Source organism: Macrobrachium rosenbergii, chromosome 10 (assembly GCF_040412425.1).
Source record: "Macrobrachium rosenbergii isolate ZJJX-2024 chromosome 10, ASM4041242v1, whole genome shotgun sequence".
In the NCBI taxonomy this organism is placed as follows: domain Eukaryota; kingdom Metazoa; phylum Arthropoda; class Malacostraca; order Decapoda; family Palaemonidae; genus Macrobrachium; species Macrobrachium rosenbergii.
The window spans coordinates 22,534,409-22,552,552 of record NC_089750.1 but is presented as its reverse complement, the minus strand read 5'-3'; the positions used below and the strand labels follow the sequence as shown (position 1 = coordinate 22,552,552).

Below are 18,144 nucleotides of genomic sequence, written 5' to 3'. Positions count from 1 at the left end.
AAATCACAGTAGGTGCACGTGACTTCAGTGTATAAGCGAATCCCACAGGAAAACGACAGGCAGAAGTTCAGTACCAAGCGCTTTCACGTTTATTAAAGCATCGTCTGGGCACAAATGAGACACAGATGAAAGGAAGGTTACAAAGTAAACAAAAAGAACAAGAATACCAGATGGTCAGTTGTCAAAGGGTAATAAACAGATAGATAATCCTGGATAATCCGGGATCAAGTAGGCCTAACTATAAGAGATACGAAAGTTTAGCCATACAAAACCCAAAATCATGAATAAAATTGAATACCAGATGGTTAATTGCCAAGGGGTAATAAACAAAAGGGTAACCCAGGAAAATTGCAGAAACATGTATAAAAGTTTGTTTTTAATGGGGAATTTTTTTGTACAAAGTTCGGCATGGCTATGGGTAATCCCTTATCTCCTGTCCTTAGCAGTGTTTACATGGAATTTTTTTTTGGACAAAATTCTTACCAAGAATTTTGCCCCGAAAAGTTACATGGTACAGGTATGTGGATGATATTTTCTATATGTGCCCAGTTCACGAAAATCTCCGGGAATTTCTGGTTAAGCTAAATAATTTAGTCTCTTCTATAAAATTTAATGTAGAGGAGGAAAGAAATTGTAATTTGAATTTTCTTGATAACTGTCCATAGACATGATAGAAATTTCACCTTTTCAGTCTTTCGAAAATCAACTAACATTGCCTCTTTTGTTCATTATTATTCCAATCATCATCAAAATGTTAAATTCTCTGTCTTTTCTGGAATGTTCTTAAGGGCTTTACGCGTTTGTAGCCCGCAGGTCATTGATGCTGAGATCAAAACTATTTTTGATATTGCTTTGAAACGTAAATACCCAAGGACCTTTGTAGATGTAGCATGGAAAAGAGCCAGGAAAACATTTTATTTAACTAATAACAAACTTGAATCCAGCAAGCATAATATTCTCAAATTACCGTATGATGAAAGGTTTTTATAAATTCCTAGGATTTTAAAGCTTTTCAACATAAGTGTTGTTTTCAGTAATTTTAATGTTAAGAGTTTAGTAATAAAAAAATTCTCTTAGAAATGTTTCTGGCTGCATCTATGAAATTTCTTGTAAAAAATATGATAAAATATATTATGGACAAACTGGAAAATCACTTTCACAACGAATCAAACAACACCAGTATTCTGTGAGAACTGGCCAAATATCGAATGCATTATTCGTACATATGAGAGATTCAGATCATCCTATTAACCGGAGTGAAGCAAGATCTTGAGTCCCGTGCAACGACACAGTTAAAAGGAATATCGTCGAATCTTGTTTTATCAAATCAAGTAATGAAAGTGTTCTAAATTTAAGCCTTGGTTGGTTTAAACTTGATGCCTTCATAATTAAAAAAGTTGTTGATAAATATAAGCAAAATTAGTATTCAGTTTTATACATGTTTCTGCAATTTGAATGGGTAAGATTCCGCATCTCTTATGTTAAGTATTTATTTCTAGTTTGTGACCGCGTGATCCCGGATTTTTCTGGATTACCCTTTTGTTTATTACCCCTTGGCAGTTAACAATCTGGTATTCAATTTTATTCATGTTTTGGGTTTTGTATGGCTAAACTTTCGTATCTCTTGTAGTTAGGCCTACTTGATCCCGGATTATCCTGGATTATCTTTCTGTTTATTTCTCTTTGACAATTGACCATCTGGTATTCTTGTTCTTTTTGTTTACTCTGTAACCTTCCTTTCATGTGTCTCATTTGTGCCCAGACGATGCGTTAATGAACGTGAAAGCGCTTGGTACTGAACTTCTACCTGTCATTTTCCTGTGGGATTCTCTTATGTATATATGAATATATATATATATATATATATATATATATATATATATATATATATATATATATAATAAACAGGACAGTGAGAAGACCGGAAATCATTTCTTCTTGTTATTTACACCAACGTTTCGGAATCCTTTCCCGTCTTCAGAGCTATAAATATTTATAGCCTTGAAGATGGGAAAGGATTATCGAAACATTGGTGTAAATAAAAAGAAGAAATGATTTCAATTTTTCTCTTTTCTTGTTTATTATTAAACTTAAGCTCACCAGGAGAGAAAATCTTACAAGTTATATATATATATATATATATATATATATATATATATATATATATATATATAATATATATATATATATATATATATATATATATATATATATATATATATATATATATATATGTATTTATATTCATGCGTGTGTGTATGTGTTTGCATGCTTACAAACGCCCATTGATATGTTGAAATGTAGACGCGCATTTGTGTATGTATATTCCTGTTGCCTTAACATAAATTGTTTTAAGGAAACTAGTCTACTTGACCAGTGTATTTTTGATGTTTTAAGTTTCTAACTCATATGTAAAAAAACTGCCTCATCTTGAGTTGATTCAGTTGTTTTAAGTGTGTATATATAAACATATATGAAGTTCATATAATTTGTTTTTAGAGTGCATTATGCTGAAAGGGGTCTTCGTTCATGTTTGCTTGTAACAGTGTATGCATGCTGGGTTGGATGTGTGAGCGGAAGTGCTTTTGTATCCGCACTCTGTAATATATTTCATGGTCATATGTATTTTGCTTATTTTTTTTTTCTTCGTACGAATCCGGGTTTATTTATTCAGTCTTACAGCATCCAGGCCACAATTTTTTTTTTTTTTTTTGTGGGGTGGGTGTTGCATAATTTTGAGACCAAGATCTTAGGATTCACATTCCGTTACAGGTCAAATGCAGTTTATCCGCATTATGCAAAGGTCGTGACCTCGTTTCTCTTCATATTCTCACGAGAAGAAGAGGCACGTTTAAGATTTTAATTTCATCTCGTGAGTCATGAAATCGAATATTTCTCAGAGAGAAATCCTTCCTTAATACACACACACACACACACACACACACACACACACACATATATATATATATATATATATATATATATATATATATATATATATATATATGTATATATACTGTGTATATATATATATATATATATATATATATATATATATATATATATATATATATATATATATATCTACATGTGTGTGTTTGCCATTTTACCTGTTTAATTTTGTTATAACTAGGCTATTCAATTTTTCACCCGTATGGACCTAGGAGAGTGATATTTCACAGAATTTGATAATGCTTCAGGATCAGATCTGGAGACTTGACTCGTCGTTTCTTTATTTTTCGGGCAGAAACTTCTCATTGTCTGCAAGTGCTGATGCATATGACCTCCAAATTTCACTGGAAAAAAAAAAAAACATGTCTCCAGTACTTTTTCTGTCTTCAGGTGGGCTAAACAAAACTGCCGCAGTATTGCTATGTTTATTCATGGTCTTCTTCAAGGCTAATCGTTGGCCAGTTGTTTTAATCTCTGAAATTTTATTAATTTAGATTTGTATGTCTTTCCATCCGTACATAGCAAATTTCACTTGGTGTTACTCACCCCCCTTATCACATACACACACACACACACACACACATATATATATATATATATATATATATATATATATATATATATATATATATATATATATATATATATATATAGTATATTTTTGTTTGGGTGTATGTGCGTAAGTGTGTATGCAAAAGTATATTTAAATTTGTAAGCATTATATTTGTGATTATTTTGTTTACGTATGTTTACGGAATTGCTTATGCTAACAAACGCGTAAACAGCAGTATTAAATGTTAACCTATTTTGTATATAACTGCATCCGGGCCAATGTCGATGTCTTTTGTGTCTGTGTGTTTGTGTGTCTCATGCACGTGGGCAGAACGAGTTTTGCTCGAGAGGAAATTTTCCCTGGTAAGGATGAAAGTGGAAATTCGAGGCAGCTGCCTTATGTGAGAAGGCTCAGGAGAGGTGATGGTGCTGTTCAGTTGCCGCATACTATATTCCTCACAATTGATTTCCTCGTCTGCTTACGGAATCTTTCAAATAACCTACCAAAATCTATGAAAATAATTCAGCCTATGCAACTGTTATTTTGACCAGAGGGTACGCCTAGCTGAAATCGGGGAAGAAAGTTCTTTTAAAGATTAGGTGGGAAAGTTATTCGAGCTCCAGCGTGACGGTGTGTGAATGAGTAGGTAAACTGCGAGTAAGGGTCGAGGATCGAGCCAAGTGCAGTGTGTGTGTTGTAGTCGTCCAGTTAGGTTGGCTAACTAACTTCGTCCTTCCGGAGGACATCACAGTTTCCGTGTGATTGTTGGTTTACTCGTGATGTTTAATGATACCACTTTAGTATTTTCCAGCCCTTATTTTTGTTTGCCCTTGAATGACATATGCCTTAACAGAGGCATCCTAACGTCCGTATAAAAAATTAACACATTTCCTAGGTCCTTATCTTTTATATTAATGTCATTTACATATCCAACACAGTACTGTCTGCTTTGTTTCCCTTTGGAAAACAGAAACAAATATATAATTATCACTCATCTAAAGTAACTTCCCCTATGCTCAAAAACATCTAGCATATGTATTTCACAGGTGTTCACTGGCTCCACAGGTGTTGGTGCAGATAAATCCCAGCAGTGTAAATCGCTCTAAAAAAACTCCTTCTCGCTTAATCTCGACTGGAAACTAAATGGATAATTAGTGTCGTGGTGGTTATTGTTTGTGAGGTGACGAGTAAATCAGTATTTGGTAATGAAAGTAGACTACTGAAAGGCCAAAGTGGGGAAAAGGGCATTGAGTGCTATCAAAGTCCATCGCAGTTGAAAGCAAAACGTGCCCTTTCTAAAGAATGGCGGACATAGGTACCCGCCTTGCAACGCTGTCGACCTACGAGACCTTGGGTCATCATGAATCGATGAACAGCTTGCCTAATAACCGGGAACGCCAACAGCCTAATGATACCACGGTAGGTTGAAAGGTTTTCTGTTCTCATTTCATCAAGTGCACCGGAGCCCATCTAAGTTTGGTGATTCTGAATGGGAGTATTATTGTGTACCCCAAAAGCGAAATCAAAGTCCTTCAAAAGAAGGCATAACGGCGACCCCATATAAAAATGGGAACAAGCTGGGAAGAAGATTATTGTGTATATGTGGATTGCTTGCACATATTTTTCTGTTTTTCATTGCAATTTACGAAATGCACTGACTTTTGGGATGTTTTGTGGTTTTTACGGTCATGGCCATCGTTGATGATGATAAATTAAACAGCCAAAATGCGTTCATTTGGTCTTCATTAATTTTATATAAGAATAATACAAAAACGTTACCACGCTTTTGGAGAATGAAAGTTATATCCTGAAGATGGAAAATGTTTTTAGAGTATTGTTAATCAATCTGTGAATGCGACGGACTGTTTAATTGGTGGGTTAATTTGGAAAAATACTTGGAGGGAGAGAGTGCAATTGTCGCCTTGCTGCTTTCTTCTTCGTGAGATTAGTCAACCACGGCTAGATTTCTTGTAGTCATTTTTTCCACGTTTTACGGTGGGTCAATTTCTCTTAGGTATAGACAGTCATACTCCCAAGAGTTAGAGATATTTTCACATATATTTCCAATATGTATTTTTCAGAATCTGTTATGTAACAAGTATATATATATATATATATATATATATATATATATATATATATATATATATATGTATATATATATATATGTATGTACAGTATATGTACTGTATATATAGTGTGTTTTTTGTGCTCATTTGCTCACAAATGATTCTTGATCGAGGTAAATATAGTATTGCATTGGTTTTGATGGTCAAGCCTAAATTTATTGGTAAATAAATTTAGGTGTGATTGAAAAAAGATTCAAGTTAAAGAAAACCATATGAATTCGTGTTTTTTTTTTTTGCATTTTTGTAAACTTATACTTAAAGTGGTATAAAAGTGTCTCTCTCGAAGTTGATGTAAGTTTGCAAAGTCATCTCGATTGGTAGTTACTGTGGCTGTTTAATTACCCATCACTAACCGTAATTTTCCCGAGATGTGACATCCTGCCACCTTACTTTTACTTGTATGCGTGGAATGATCTGTGTCAGTCGCATGACTGAAAATTGATATGCAGGGAAAGTTGGGATCACAACAAACAGTAGAGGGCATATAAGTATGGGTGTTTCAACAAAGGGACTCTCATATGTGATGTATTATTATGGATGATGACTGTGTAATAGGGCTTTTCCTGTTAAAGATATAGGTCCCAGGCAATGTAGTAGCACTTTATTGTACATTAGCTCCATACAAGCTGTGGTGACTTGATCATGTTATTCATGTTTTAAGAAGTGCGCTATTACATTTCTATGAAAAAATGAAAGAGAATTCATCAGTTTTCGTTATCATCATATCTTCCTGCAACTTTTTGATCTGTTAAACAAGTCGTCAGTCATAGGAAAGAAGAAAATACGAGAAACGAGGTAAAATTTATGTCTGACTTGACATTTGGCTGTTTAGATACGTAAGAGCTATATTTTTTATGTTTCCCACTAAGACGACAAAAGTAGTTAAATATCTGTAATAGGAGACGCTGATGGATAGTTAAGTTTGTCTTATGTTAAAATTATTTTGTTATTTTATCAATTTTGCATATTTTGGCCACATCTGTAGTCTGCAAGTTTTTGATACAGCTTGTATTTTTTAAGTGTAAGAACCATATCTTTCGGTCGTTTTCGCATATTTCCTTTATAATCCAGACTTTGTTCTCTTGACGTGAGTATTTGGACACAAAACTTCCCCCCTCCCCCCAAAAAAAATAGACGCTTCGAAGAGGGATACAAAATGAAATGTTGTAACTGTCCGTCCAACACTGCAGGGCCAGCATTTCATTTCTTCGATTTGTTATGTAGAGATATAGTGTTCTTCCTTAATTTCAAAGCATAAAAAAATGAAAATTGGCGCAGATAGATGGCTAGTTGCTACAGCTTTTTATGATGGGCTAGTCGTAGAGATAAGAAATTGGATTTTGTTCAGTATTAAAAGGATACTCCAGGAGTACCTAATCAGATATCACACTTTGCTTGTTTTCAGTGTGGCCTGTGTTCATTTTGTTAAACAATGGCACAAAACGTCAAAAGATTCATGTTTTGGCATAACTTTTGGATGCTGTTTTATGAAGCGGTTTTTCTCAAGTTTTTGAAAATATAGTTTATGTCTGGAACACATGATTAAGATCGTGCCACTTTCATGTTAATGCAATGTTTGGACATTTAATCTTAAATTCTATCCTGAGCGTGTTTAGAGAAACTGGTTTTGTTTTTTATTTGCTGTAATTAAACGTGCGCGTGACACACACACACCCACATTTATACGTACTACGGTGATATACCTGAATGGGTACATATGTTTTGTAAATTTTCACTATATCGTCTTTGTATATTTAGTGGCAGATATGAATTCTTCGCTGCATACGCAACCCACCCATAGTGAATTAAAAAAAAAAAAAATTCTCGTAATCACCAAAATTGCCTTTGGAGATCTGGCCACATCATTTGTTGTCCTTGAGCTGACTTTTATTTACCTTGATGTTGCCCTTCAAGGGGACGATGAGGATCCACTTTTTTCTTGATAAAGTTCTGTCCGGTGTCGGTGTGAGATTGCTTCCCTGTTCTAGATGTTGAGTTATGGGGAAACTTCGACATTGCATTGAGCTGTCTTGTGTGATTACTGTTTCATGCACCATGACTAAGTCAGGCTGTATAGAACGTACATATACTCTTGGCTTATTTGATCTCTCTTGTGCGCATTAAGTCATTTTCTCATATTTGCTGAGGAAGGGATGATTGTCAAGGAGCTTTGTTGTAATTTTGTGGTTACAAATCAGCTGTGATGAGAACATATACACTTTTTGCCTCTTGATGTGTATACTGTTTTAATTTTTATGTGTCTTTGCTCATGTTCTGCTCGTAATCATACTTAAGCATCCAAGAGGTAAATGCAAGAATTATTCACAATCATCAGTATAACCAAAGATAATTTTATCGCACGCAAGTCCGCTGGAGTTTCTGAAGTCGCATAGGCTACTGTTGCTTGCTTCATTTCAGTCAGTACGGCTACCGTCATGAGAGGATATATTTAGAGAACAGGGGATGCCATGCACAGGAAATGGGTTTTAGCAGCGAAAGTAAAGGGGCCTAGGTAGTAGATGCAAAATGTCATATACCGTGTAGTGTTTGGCACAAGTCGAGGAAATAAAAAATCTTGGTGACTGGAACGGGTATTTAATGGATACAGCTTTTTTCTGTCTATCCAGTAATAAGCTGTGTGGGTTCTGTGCCTAATCCGTTGACCCATTAAAGAATAAAAAATGGTACAGTAGTTATATATTACAGTATAGGACCTGCTTTCTGGAGCTTGGCTGTCTGGTACGTGCGTGGAGTACCCTGTCCTTGTACATGAACCTAATATTAATTACAGCACGTTATGGTGGGTACGTTCGTTTTGAGCTCGTTGTTATTCAAGGTCTTATTTTTAAATTTTTGTCTCCAACTACGAAAAGACTTGGTTTTGATAATCCATGGCCCAGCCTTCAAACCAAATCGTGATACTTTTACTTACGAACCACGGTAAGAACGACTTGAATGTTGCCGTGTCCGGTCAGCATTGTTGCAGAGCAGAGTATGAAAATGAATATTCATTAAGGTATGGAATTGAGGATCAGCGCGGAAGGGAAGCTGAGTCATTTGTCAGCGTAGCAATGAAGCAGATGAGATAAGAAAATCTATTTTACGGTGAATCTCAGCCATGATGATTATTTCGGTAGTTTTCTTCAGGGATTTTTCTAAAAACTCAGTCTCACCAGTAGTTGAGACGTCAATCTGCTGTGAGAGAAAAAAGGATTTGCGCATATGTGTGAGAGAGAGAGAGAGAGAGAGAGAGAGAGAGAGAGAGAGAGAGAGAGAGAGAGAGAGAGAGTCTGTGGCTGTGTATTAGCTCAGTGACTTCATGAAGCTTGCTGTTTCAAACAAGCTCTGGTATGTTATATGCACATATAGTTTGCTACCTAATATATGAAGATAAATTTCAGCCAAGATTTTATGGTAACGTTTATATTCCCAATATGAATGTTTTTATTGGTATTTACAATGTAATTGTATTTATTGGCACAACCAAAAATCCGTGAACTCGTTGCGTTTAGAAAATTAATGAGTATGTTTGAAGAAACGGCAAGGAGGAATAAAAACTAAATAGATTTGAATAAGTCTTTCACTTCGGAAATATTAGCATTGCCTACTGTCACAATCTAGGAGAAATTTCACTGAATGATGGATTGCTGTATCGGAAGAAGCTCACAGGCCCTAATTAAGAAGAAACTGAAGTGGACCAGGCAATATATCTTCTCTTGGCTCCCTTTTATTTCTCACAAATTGCCTTCTGTTTCATGGAAATTTGTTAATCCACTTGATGCCTTGCCAGCAGGTTGTGCGTTAGTTTTCACATTAAATAAGGCAAAAGTAGTAGCAACAGGAAACATCACTCCTTGTGGTGGAGGTGGTTCTTATAGATGCCACCTTTCAGTGTTTGTACAAGCTGTCACTTACCTAGCTTCACTCTTGTGCATCTTTCCTGTACACCCCAAGCCATCTCATGAGTTATAATAAGGTCTTATAATTTTGGGGTATATTTAAACTTGTTCAAGATGATTACCATCGAACAAGTGTACGCAAGCAATGATTATCTTATATATATATGTATGTGTATATATATATATATATATATATATATATATATATATATATATATATATATTAAGTAGTGTAGTTTTTGCTTGTTGCTTTCAGTGTCAAGCGCCTGTTGATCTGTGGGAACGTAGTTTCACGTGTTTATGGAAAGCGACGAAATTGCTTTGCAAAATAACATATATATCTAATTTTCATTATTATACATTTTCCGGATCACTGACAGCCTTTGATGGCGACTTTCAAGTTTGTCAGTCTTTACAACTGAGTGACTAACAATTTTCTGCGAAGTGATATTTCGATTTCTTTTAATGCTTTTTTTTCCAGTAAATATCTTTGAATTTTCTTTTCTTGAAACTATTAAATCGGAAAGGCATATCGAGCACTTGAACATTTTTCCTCTTTTCTTCTTACATTCGCACAGACACACACACACACAAACACAGTATATACAAACATATATATATATATATATATATATATATATATATATATATATATATATATATATATATATATATATATATATATATATATTTTTATAGTTGTAAATATATAAATACACATATTACATTATATATTTTATAGTTGTAAATAAGTATAAATATATTACATTATATATATATATATATATATATATATATATATATATATATATATATATATATATATATATATATATATATATATATATATATATATAATTTCCTCTTTCACCTTGTTACTAAAGGGGCTTCTGTGAAATTCCACCGCTCACATCTTTCCTGTGCTTTAACTCTCACAGTTCCCCAATCTTTCCAGTCTCCCATGGTTCTCTTCCAACTCTTCGGGCGCACAGAAGCCAAGCTGACACTATAGAGTACTATTCTCCCATGAGTAGTGCGAAGGCCATGTCCAAGCCATCTCCATTTCCCATTCATCATTATCTCGTCTATGTGTGGAACTTCATTGATTTCCGCTTGTTATCATTTATAACTGTGTCCTGCCATTTGACTCTTAATATTCTTCTCAATGCTGTATTCTGAAATCAACAAAATCTTTATAGATATAGTTTCATTGCCATACCATGATTCATGTCCGTATACCAATATAGATCGTAATAAACGTATCTGATATAAAAAATCTTACTCAGCCAGCCCCCTTTAGGATTGAAGTGACGTCAGCGCACCTCACGTGGTGCACTGTGGCCAGTACTAACGTGGCCACAGGTACTAAGGGGATGTTATCAGTGTCCCTTCAACCCCACATTTTAATTTCCGCTTCTTTTCTTCGGTCTTGCTGTCAAAGACACCTAATGGTTATTTCTTAGTGTAACTGTGGGGTTTTCTCCCAGTTCCCCCTCTATAATCCTTGTCCTTCTTTTCCTTGACTTTCTGGATCCCGTTGTCTTGCCGCCCAACCACTCCAACTCCCTCCTTTCACTGTCTTATGCGCTGAGTGGAAGAAAGTGGCCCGATGCATGGCTTGACAACCTATTTCGTAAATTAGTATTCAGTCAGTCCTCTATCTGAATTACTCATATAATTCTTATGAAATTCCAACTCAAGAGAATCTGTAATGGATATCATTGTTCATTAATGTTTTAAATATTCAACTAGTTTCACCTGTGCATGGAGAAAGAATTAACAGCACTCCCTTGTAGCACCCCATTATTAACCGAAAACCGGACATTTCCCCATCGGCAGTAACTTTATATTTACTTAATATATGGATAATTTCAATCAACTGTACACATTTAGTCTATATATATATATATATATATATATATATATATATATATATATATATATATATATATATATATATATATATATATATATATATATATATATATATATATATATATATATATATATATATATATATATATATTGTGTGTGTTGTTAGGAAAGGAAAGGTCATGTTCAGATCTTATGTAATTGATTTTAAATGTAATTAGGCAAGTGTTCGAACGTTGAATCATCTAATCGTAATGGCTTGTTTCACAGAAGTATGTTTATGTTTTTTTGTATTAAGATATTATATTTGATTTCTTTGTACAGTTTCTGTAGTGCTTAGTAATTCATACCACGGCCGAGTCATCGTCTTGAATTATGTATGTTCTTTCTTTTACTCCATCCCTTCCATAGCACGCACACAGCTGGCGTCGGTTCTACAACTGTTGATTGTCCTTGTCCTTACACCTGTGTGGAATTGATAAAGTTTGCGCCTCATTCATATATAACTTCAGCTTAAGTAACATTGAGATAATGTGCTCTTTTTCTTTTCAGGTAAGTGGCCGTTTGAAGGAAATTTGAGGCGGTAAGTTAAAAAAAAATGGAAAAAGCAGCGCCCACTTCACCTACTTTTTGTATTTTAATTTCCTGTTTTTCCTTTTTGTATCATTCCTTACTCCTCCCTTGTTTTTCTGTACAGTGATTGGTTTACGTTAAATCCTTTTCAGAAACGCTATCTGATTTTCATTACTGTTGTCAGCATCTGAGACTTTCGAATTTTCTGCTTTGCTGATAAAAACAAAGCTGAACTGGGGTCAGGAATAGTTCTTGGTTGTATTTCGACGACTGATAAACCGGATAATCCCGCGAGAGTTATGATTCAGAAAGCAATAACCGTAGTGTCAAGTTATGCTGGGAAATAACTTGAGAGGGGGTACGAGGGATCGTTTAAATTAGCTCTGTGCTTCCCGGAGTTAATTACGTGAGCATCTGTTCTTTACTTTTGAAGTGATTTTAGAGTTTCATTAATAAGGTCGCTTAATTATTCGTGGAGCATTCAGGAAATGTAGCAGCAATTCTCTCTCTCTCTCTCTCTCTCTCTCTCTCTCTCTCTCTCTCTCTCTCTCTCTCTCTCTCTCTCTCTCAATACGTATTTCGCATAAACAGATAACGGTTTGAATTTACATATTCCCATTTGGTGATAACCATTGTAAACAAGGAGCTCGCAGTGATAGTGAACACAATTCAAGAAGATTTGCTTATAGCGAATTAGTGTGCCAAATACTGTATTTTGCAATCCTGTATTTTTCAGAGTTGAAAATCTTAGATATAAGATGCGTGGTAATTTTTTCCTTCATCATAGTATTCTGCATCGTGAAAAATTTTGACAACAGTTAATTTTTTTATTACTGTTTTACGAAGGTATTACTGCCCATGTCGCTTGTGCACGATCAGTGTTCATCAAAGGATGGACTTGATATCAGACACCTTTATGAACGTAAATTTTGTTGAAGGATTAGTAGTTGTATAAAAATCATCGGACGGTAACTTCCTATGTAAGATGAGGCTGACAATACTGGCTAAGAATGCTGCTTCGCCTCATGCTTGAGTTTTTCTTTCTTTTCTTAGTTCTATCTCAAATAGGCAAACTCTGCAATTTATATATACATATATATATATATATATATATATATATATATATATATATATATATATATATATATATATATATATATATATATATATATATATATATATATATATATATATATGTATATTTGTCTTCTGTACTTTTTCATTTCAATGCTTCAAACAAGATTTAACGCAATCGTCCTTTTTAAGTTAGTAATATTTCTCTGTTCTGGTTCGAATTCATGACGTGCTGCTACCGGTATGTCATTAAGAATATCGTCACGAACTAATTCGCTGATTGGAAATTGTGGCTTTCACATTTTGAGTCAATTCCTTTAAATTCTTTTCCGACTGAGAACAGCTTTCGTTTTTAGATGGAAAATCTTCGTAGATATCGATAGTTTTTTTTTTTTTTTTCCAAGAAGTTTTACTGGGAAACTTGCCGGAAATTTGGGTTATGTCCTCCTTAGTTCCAGCCCTGAATTTTTTCATGATTATTTGAAGTAGTAAAGCATGGGGCATATTAATTTTCAATTTTTTTTTAACAAACTCTGCGTTAGAATTAATTTTTATTCTTTGTTCACTTGAATTTAGTTTCGTCTGCTATGTTAGAATTAGTTTTTATTCTTTGTTCACTCGTATTTAGTTTCGACTGCTATGTTAGAATGAGGTTTTATTCTTTGCTCTCTCGTATTTAGTTTCGTTTGCTATGTTAGAATGAGTTTTTATTCTCTGCTCACTCGTATTCAGTTTCGTCTGCTATGTTAGAATGAGTTTTTATTCTTTGATCACTCGTGTTTAGTTTCGTCTGCTATGTTAGAATGAGTTTTTATTCTTTGCTCACTCGTATTCACTTTCGTCTGCTATGTTAGAATGAGATTTTATTCTTTGCTCACTCGTATTTAGTTTCTTCTGCTATGTTAGAATGAGTTTTTATTCTTTGCTCACTCGTATTTAGTTTCATCTGCTATGTTAGAATGAGTTTTTATTCTTTGCTCACTCGTATTTAGTTTCATCTGCTATGTTAGAATGAGTTTTTATTCTTTGTTCACTTGTATTTAGTTTCAAAAACCTGTTCCATTCACTTCTCCTTAAGGCAAGAGAATCTCTCCTTGCTTGTTTTCTCCTTCGAAGAGGAGGATTCTCTACGTCCTTCGCGGTTATATAAAATTGATCTTTTCTCCCCATTTTTTTCGAGCACAGGCTCTTACTATGTGGCAATACTACCGTAAAAGACTTTATACACTTGAAGTTTTTAAATTTTTGAAAGTTAGAAATGATGGACGACGCATAGACAGCGGCAGAGGAGCATGTTGGCTGTGGTGTAACTTTGAACGATGTGAACGTTATCCTGCATCCAAGGTTAACTTTTTTATAGCAGATTAATTTAAAAACACAATGTGCTAAGGTAATTAGAAAGGAATGATAACATTGTCTCATAACATTGATTTAACTGTTCTTTTGTACTATTTTATTCTTTAGAGAGCTGGGGTAGATTTTCGCTACCGAAACCTTTCTTAAGATTGAAATCCGTATCGAGTCGTGAGGTTTGAGAGAACTAGCTTAATTTTGATTAACTTGGCATTCATCCAGAAAATATATACAAGCCTATAGTTGAAGGCTGTACTTTGAGGTGTCCATGGATCCTGCCTCAAACTACTGATAATCTCCTTGGCAATCTGGCCAGACATAATCATCTGTCTATGATTATAATTGACCAAATTTTATCCTCTCTCTCTCTCTGTTTGGTATGCTAGCATAATTTCCCAGAAATGCTCGGCTGGTTGACACTATAGGAATAAAAGAATTTGATCTGCTGTTAAAGAAACTTCATAACTTTTACCGTTTTCAGGTTTTGTATACGTGTTAACTTTTTATCAAATATTCGAACCGATAGGAAAAAATAGTTTTAGAATTATTCTGTTTACATTTGTATTTTGAAAAATCTTTTTTAGTGAGATAAAAAAATATCCAAATTCCCGTTTTGTGTTTGCTGCAAGCTTTGTGGCGTCATTCAGCGGAGCTTCAAGTAAGTACACATTGGAAATAATGTTTTGCAGTATCCACTATTAATGCTTTACGTAAAAGGAAACTTATTCCTTTGGGGCATATTTTATTTCTTGTTTGTCACTTGATTGCGTCATGTGGCGTGGGTGGAACGGAAAAGGAACTGCAATGCATTTTGTTACGAAGTCTCATTCCTCTTGTCATTTTTTACGGGAAAACGTAGAATTTCTTCATGCAAGGCTAATTTTTGAGGCCTTTGGGCTCTCTCTCTCTCTCTCTCTCTCTCTCTCTCTCTCTCTCTCTCTCTCTCTCTCTCTCTCTCTCTCTCTCAAGCTGTCTGAGGTTAAATGTTTTCAATAGCACATGTCTCAAGTAATGCTGGAATTAGCTATTACGGTTGTGCTTGTTCATGAGAATTTTACTTTTTTTCATTTCTGTAGTCTTAGGTTTTCCAATATAGGTAATGCTAGTCGACATAACAGTTTTTGTTATGATTATAAAATTCCTTCATCTATGTACATGATTTCTGATATTTTCCGAATAGAACTGAATAAGGTGTGTTTATATTATATATATATATATATATATATATATATATATATATATATATATATATATATATATATATATATATATGTATATATATACCTATATATATACATATATATCTATATATACATATATATATATATATATATATATATATATATATATATATGTATACATATATATATATATATATATATATATATATATATATATATATATATATATAATATATATTATATTTTTTTCTGGTTTGTCAAGCTTGCGTATCTACTGTAGTGTCAGCGATACAATGCGGAGACCACCCATATTAAGGAATATGTTGAAATGAATTGATGATAATTTAGCTCACTTAGACTAGTGGGTTCCTTAGCCACGTAAAATAAGTCTAATCCTTCGGGCCAGCCCTAGGAGAGCTGTTAATCAGCTCAGTGGTATGGTTAAACTAAGGTGTACTTAACTTTTTGTATACGGTGAGATATCGGTACAATTGAGATCACAACAGCAGTTGTTATCGGTATCAAATTGCTGCGCATATTTTTGGAATTTTTGTATGTTTATGTTTAGTGGGCTGAAGGTTAGCGTTGGCACGATAATTTAGCCGTACTAACTTTTTACAGGCTTAAGCAAGGGAATTGTTGACAACACTTACAAGTAAAACTGGGAGTTGTTAGAAGCATGATCTTTATTATCTAAAAAAAAATTTTGAGACTTGAAATATGTTGACCAAGGGGAGGGAAACGCTGTCAATTTACTGGTCTCACTTGTCCCCAAAAACTCTTGCCTCGGGTGGCTCCTAGCCTGACGCCTGCTTTTACATTTTTTTCGAAGAAATATGACTAGTTTTCGTTCAATAAAATGGGAATATTAAGTTATTGAGCTTTCATTTTTTAACACCGCTTCCTAGCGCCAGTTCTCTTCCCTTCAGTCCTGTCACATTTTAGTGGTCATCGGTCTATGGCTCTAAAGTTTGAGCTTCTGTTGTGCATGACTCTAATACTCATGAGGGAACTTAATCCGGTTTCTACTCCTAAGCCATCGCTCAGTATTTACTATTCATGATGTTCACTGAATGCTCATTTCCTCGAAGACTGATAAGGCATTGGGCCCAGATCATCGTCCTGTACGATCTGTCAATTTTTTTTAAATTTTTATTTTGTCGCTGCATTCTTACTACTTTTGTCCTTGGCAGTCTGCTAAAAAACTGTGCTTGTGATATATCGTTTCTGTACGTGCATCAGCACAACTTACGGACACATGTTATGACTTATCACCTGTGTCATTTTATTTCAGTAATAGCCTGAGTGCAGCTACATCACAGGAAACATCGCTGTTTGTATATAAGCGAATAGTATTACATGTAATAAAAGCCTCAGTGCATATTCAAGGCTATATTCAGCTAAGATCCCAACACAAAGAATTACAGAAGTCAACTGAGTAGGCTACGCTGGGAACGTTAAAAGCAAACAAATACCTCAAAAATAGCAGAAACGAAAACAACCATTCGCTAACGACAAACACACAACGCGGCTAAACGTTCAGATAAATTATTAGGATAAATACCAATTTACCACACTACATATATGTCTTATAAAGATATAAATCTTATTCATATGGTATATGAAATATAAGTCTTTGTGAGATGTAATACATAAGTTACGATGAATATAACAAAGCAAAATTAACCAGTATCGGCAGGGGATATGCCTGTTGTTCATGCAGTTGTGGTGACAGCGAGGTTTACTTTAAGCGACGTATGTAAGTTGTATTTGTTTTCCAAATATATATCAAAACAGTGGGAGCTTTGTACCGGTTCACACGCTGTGGATGTGTGTGTTTGCACAGGTTATATACGGTACCATTCTACAATCATTTGTTTCAGCCCTGTTTATTTGTCTATTAAGCTTGATAGATAGCCTAGATATTATGAACTAGGCTCTGTGCTTACATGGTAAATCTTCAGAAAGATAACGAGTGTTTTCATGCTGAAAGGACTAGTGCTTTTCATCAAAAGGGTGTTTGGACCATAATAATTGTGAATATTAATAATACTCTCTCTCTCTCTCTCTCTCTCTCTCTCTCTCTCTCTCTCTCTCTCTCTCAAATGGCAAAGGTGTGGCTGTAATCGTGACAGGGTTTCTGGCCGCAACAATGGACCGTAACAAAGATTCCCTCACGAATCTTTTTTCATCCATAAGCCCTACTTTGCAGGTGAGAAAATCCGTGTGATTGCGAGCACTTTCGATGATTCTCTCTCTCTCTCTCTCTCTCTCTCTCTCTCTCTCTCTCTCTCTCTCTCTCTCTCTCTGCTACTTCTCTTTTGAATGGGAGAAACCTTGGGGTATAATGAATATAGGGATTTTTGCGTTTATTTCACTTAATGATGGGTAAGATTTTTTAAAAGTGCATTAATCAGCAAGAGAGATGCTTTGATGATAATGAACTCAGAAGTCGTGATGCTTTGTTTTGGGTAGTATTTTCCAAGTTGCGTTTTTTTTTTTTTATCTTGCTCCCTCCTGGGTCACGCATTTTACTATTTTGTTACTGATTGATGTTT

At 34.5% G+C, this 18,144-nt stretch overlaps 1 protein-coding gene across 8 annotated transcripts in view; it reads left to right on the top strand.

The window, feature by feature from the left end:
* LOC136842554 (dipeptidyl peptidase 4-like) overlaps window positions 1–18,144 on the top strand; it is a 278,639-nt gene that overhangs the window by 102,663 nt on the left and 157,832 nt on the right. The window contains exons 1-2 of one of the 8 annotated variants that reach the window (XM_067109996.1): window positions 4,161–4,217; window positions 4,552–4,924. The exons of 2 other annotated variants lie outside the window; for them this stretch is intronic. In XM_067109996.1, coding sequence (XP_066966097.1) covers window positions 4,808–4,924 — 117 coding nt within the window. In that variant the 5' untranslated portion in view covers window positions 4,161–4,217; window positions 4,552–4,807. Of the gene's footprint in view, window positions 1–4,160; window positions 4,306–4,535; window positions 4,925–18,144 lie in introns of those variants that run through there. 5 more of the 8 variants (XM_067109997.1, XM_067109995.1, XM_067109994.1 and 2 more) reach the window with 5 other exon arrangements.